The sequence below is a fragment of the Pterocles gutturalis genome, unplaced genomic scaffold, assembly GCF_000699245.1.
Source record: "Pterocles gutturalis isolate BGI_N339 unplaced genomic scaffold, ASM69924v1 scaffold31210, whole genome shotgun sequence".
Taxonomy (NCBI): Eukaryota; Metazoa; Chordata; class Aves; order Pterocliformes; family Pteroclidae; genus Pterocles; species Pterocles gutturalis.
The window spans coordinates 12498-16303 of record NW_010139216.1 but is presented as its reverse complement, the minus strand read 5'-3'; the positions used below and the strand labels follow the sequence as shown (position 1 = coordinate 16303).

The 3806-nt window shown below is 53.9% G+C and overlaps 1 protein-coding gene across 1 annotated transcript in view; it reads left to right on the top strand.

Annotated features, from left to right (window-relative positions):
* The window catches only part of SLC41A1 (solute carrier family 41 (magnesium transporter), member 1), a 16648-nt gene that overhangs the window by 3708 nt on the left and 9134 nt on the right, over positions 1–3806 (top strand). The window contains exon 2 of the mRNA XM_010083284.1: positions 2367–2474. Coding sequence (XP_010081586.1) covers positions 2367–2474 — 108 coding nt within the window. The remainder of the gene's footprint in view (positions 1–2366; positions 2475–3806) is intronic.

Below are 3806 nucleotides of genomic sequence, written 5' to 3'. Positions count from 1 at the left end.
TCTTTCCCTTTTTTTGTCTTCCCCAAACAGTCTGGCTCTGGTTCTCCCCTCGGAGCTACATCGTGGGCACACGTCTCTGCAGGGAGCTTTGTTCTCTGCAGGAGCCGGGGAGGCCTTCGAGACGTACCAAGTGCCTGTAGACCAGTGTTGTATAACATCTTATATTAAGAAAATTGGCAGGAGCCCACGGGTCCTGCTCTTTGCAGTGAGCAAGCTGCTGATGTCTGCAGAAATCTCCTTGTTTTCCTTCCCTGAAGATGGCTTTTATTCCTTTCTCCAGGAACACCCCTGTCTTGCTCGGGGAGCTGCTGTAGCAGGCTCCTGGCACCAGCTTGGAGCAGAGCCTCCTGGAAAGGTTCATGTGCGAAGCCAGGGCTGGGACGAGGTGAGGCAGGGCTGCGAACTTGTGCTAGCTATTGCCTGACCCGGCCTCTGTGGTCTCGGGAGGCAGGGAGAGCCAGGAAACTTTTGCATAGCGCTTCCAGCCTGTGGTCTGACTAATGACGATGTTCCTCTCATTAAGTGATTCTGGTGACACCCAGCTCGTCCCGCTGGGAAGCAGGAGCGTGTTGCTTGCTGGATACTGCTAAGGGAAGTCCTAGCAAAGGATTCACCGGTACGAGCAGCAGCAAAATAATCGTAATGCCTGCCTAAAAATAGACCAAGGAGAGCCGAGCTCGCCTCTTCTGAGATGCGACCTTAAAGGAGGCACAGCCTGATGTGCCGCTGCGTCGGGTGAGGTGTTTCAGACCGATTCTCCCTCCTGCCCCGCTCAGCAGCAAGCGCTGCACTCGAACATCCCCTGCCCTGTACCCTTTCCCTCTGGCTGCGGTGGAAGGGTCTCCCGCGGCTGTGCGGGGTGGATGGAGCCGGGGCTGCAGGGACCAGGGTGCTTTCCTGGGGCGCTGCCCATCACAGCGGCTGGCAGTGGGCTGTGCCTTGCACCGGGAGAGTCTGGGGACCCGGCATCCTCAGGAGCCTCGTCCTCGAGCAGAGAGAGGGTTGTGGCTGTGCCTGAAATAGCTGCACAGCTTTCACCCGTGCGCCTGGGAGCTGCAGAGCATGGCTAGCTGGTCTGACCAAGCTGTCAGAAATGCTAAGGGGATTTTTATTGACTGGAAAACAGTTTTTCCTTTTGAAGAAAAATGGTCGCAGTTCATCCATCTCAAGCATTTACCTGCCTCCTGTGACCACAGTTTTCTCTCAAATGGTTTTTCAAGTGAGTGCAGCTTGAATGCGGTATTGCAGAGGACCTGGCAGGAAACTGGAATTTGTTGGCTTGGTGCTGAAGGCGAGCAGCACAAAGGATGGAAAAATAAACAAAAATAACTGAAGCCCTTCCTTACAGGAAGGTGTTAGTCATGCAGGTAGGGTGACTTGTGTTTGCTGTAAGGTCTTGGCCGATAGCGTTCCTTATCCTAGAAAGAAATGCGTGTCCTCTTGGCTGGGTAGCCCGATGCTCCGGCGCTGCCAAGGAGTGTGCTGCGAGGGATGGAGCTGTCACAGGGAAAAACCTGCGGGAGCCGTGGCTGTGAACGTGCTCAGCGCCGCAGCCAGCTGTTGAGAGCGCGGTTCCAGCTGTGCTGGGTGTCCTTTAAGGAGTATGGCGGTCAGGACCCAGGGCCTGCTTGCAAAACCTTTGTGAAAATAAAGAATCGGGCAATGAGGCTTTTGTAGCTGGCAGGGTTTTATAAATGCGGTTGTGAGTTTTTTGGGGTGGTTTTGTGTTTTCATGGAAGCCAGCTGCTTTGCCGTAAGACTGCTTACCCTGCAATTGGTTTTTTTCCTAAATAGCCATGCCTGCCTCTTCAGCCTCGTGCCCACGGGAGCTGACTTGACTGTAGAGCCAGTTAGTGAATAAATACCTGAGTAACGTGGGTGAGGTCAGGGAAAGGGAGATGGCGGTGGGCTGCTCTTTGGAGCTGGCAGTGCCTTGCTCCAAAATGGATTTGTAAGACACACGGATAGGGAACGGCTCTCAGCTGAGACTGACCGAACTTCAGCGCTCGGTTCTGCCAAAAACTGCAAGTATCGGGCAAAGTCTCTTCATCTCTCTCGTTCCCTGTTTTGGCCTCTGTGCGCGTAAACATGTTGTCGGTGGTTAATCCTTGGGGGATTTTGAACTGAAAGTTGCAGGCTGAGAGTCGGTTTTTAAGCTCAGCGGGAACATGTGGTCACTGCTGCACAAGTGTCAAAACCAGTAAAATCACAGAAAAATCCCCAGTGTGGCACCAGGGGGGAGCTGGGCTGTCTGCTCAGGGCCACACGCCGGCAGTACCAGGTTCCCAAGTGGCGCCCAGCCCAAAGCAAAGGTTTCTGACAGCCGTGACTGGTTTTAATGGTCTCTTTCTGATTTAATTTTGCAGCACTGGGACGTCTTCAAATACGTGACTGAGGTATTTATCTTAGTACCTGCGTTGCTGGGCCTGAAGGGGAACCTGGAGATGACCCTGGCTTCTCGCCTGTCCACAGCTGTGAGTGCCCAGGGGTGGGGGAGGCAGCGGGACGCCCGCTTTGGGAAGGGGCATGGGTGGGGGGTGGCTGGGCAGACAGAAATCTCGCAGTCAGTGAGAGCTCAGAAACCAGAGCCTGGGGTTTAGCGTATTGGGAAGGTGTCTTCATCCCACCGGACTGATGAGATTTGAAGGTTTAATAGTCCGTAAGCCTTGCTGACGGGTCACTTCCCTGTGGCTCAGTATGTGAGCTGGCTTTGACAGCTTAACATCCAGGGTGCTTGGATCCACTTTTCTTTGTGAGGAAGCTGGGTGCAGGCGTGTCATCAAGGCAGGCTGAAAAAAGGAAGGTTTGGGAGGGCGAGGGGATGAGAGAGCCTGGAGGGAATTGTGCAGCAAAGGCTAAAACGGAGGAGATGTTGCTGTGGGAGCTCGCAGGTGGATTGACAGCCTCTTGAAGTTGATGGAGAGGCATGGCTGAGCATCGCTCTTGCTCAAATTCAGTCCGGTTCCTGTGAAACAGAGAGCTCCCTGTGCGAGATGGAGGCAGGCTCTGTTAGCGCCTCAGAACACTGCGTTAGTCCAGCTGTAAATGAATTGCTTTGTGTTTAAATGTTTCTATAACACAGCAGTCTGTCTCTGTAGCTGAGAGACTGACATCCTCTCCGAACGGGGACAATAATACTCCTTCCTTCTGCAAAGCATCTTCTGCTTGAGCATGACAGCAAGTGGCTGCCTGGTGTTTCTGTGCTTCCCATGATGGGAGTACATATCGTTTTGAACCTTACACCTGCAGGGTGTTAGCTGCCTGCTGCCAAGCTTCTAACCCTACTGGCTCTGTGCTGTGAAATGCTGGAAGAGAGAGAGCCCTTGACAGTGCAGAGGAGCTGACCTGCCTTGGCCCGAGAGAGCTGCTCGGGAAGTGCTCACTGGGATGCAGGGATGGAGAACTGTCTGCCTAGGTGGTAGCAGCTTCTTAGCATGCTTTCTTCCTCTCCTGTTTGCTACAGGAGAGTTTTGAAAAGATCTCAGTATATGTGCTCTCTAGGGTCCTCTCCCATTCTCCCATCTTGAGCAATGGGGTGATGCCAGCTGGGACTCTTTGCCCTTCAGCAGCCTGAGGTTTCTGGTGTGCTCCTGGATGGCAGCAGAGCCAACATCTGGAGCTGCTCATCCAGCCTTTGTCACCTGCAGCCCCTCTTGTCTCTCATCCTGTATCTCCTGGTATGTACCCTGAGGGATGCCGCTCCCACCCACTGAACCAGCAGCACGTGGGCATCATGTTCTGCTTGTCCCTGCAGCCTCTGGGGAGCAGGGAGGCCAACAGCATTTCCCTGGACTAGCCCTTGGCTT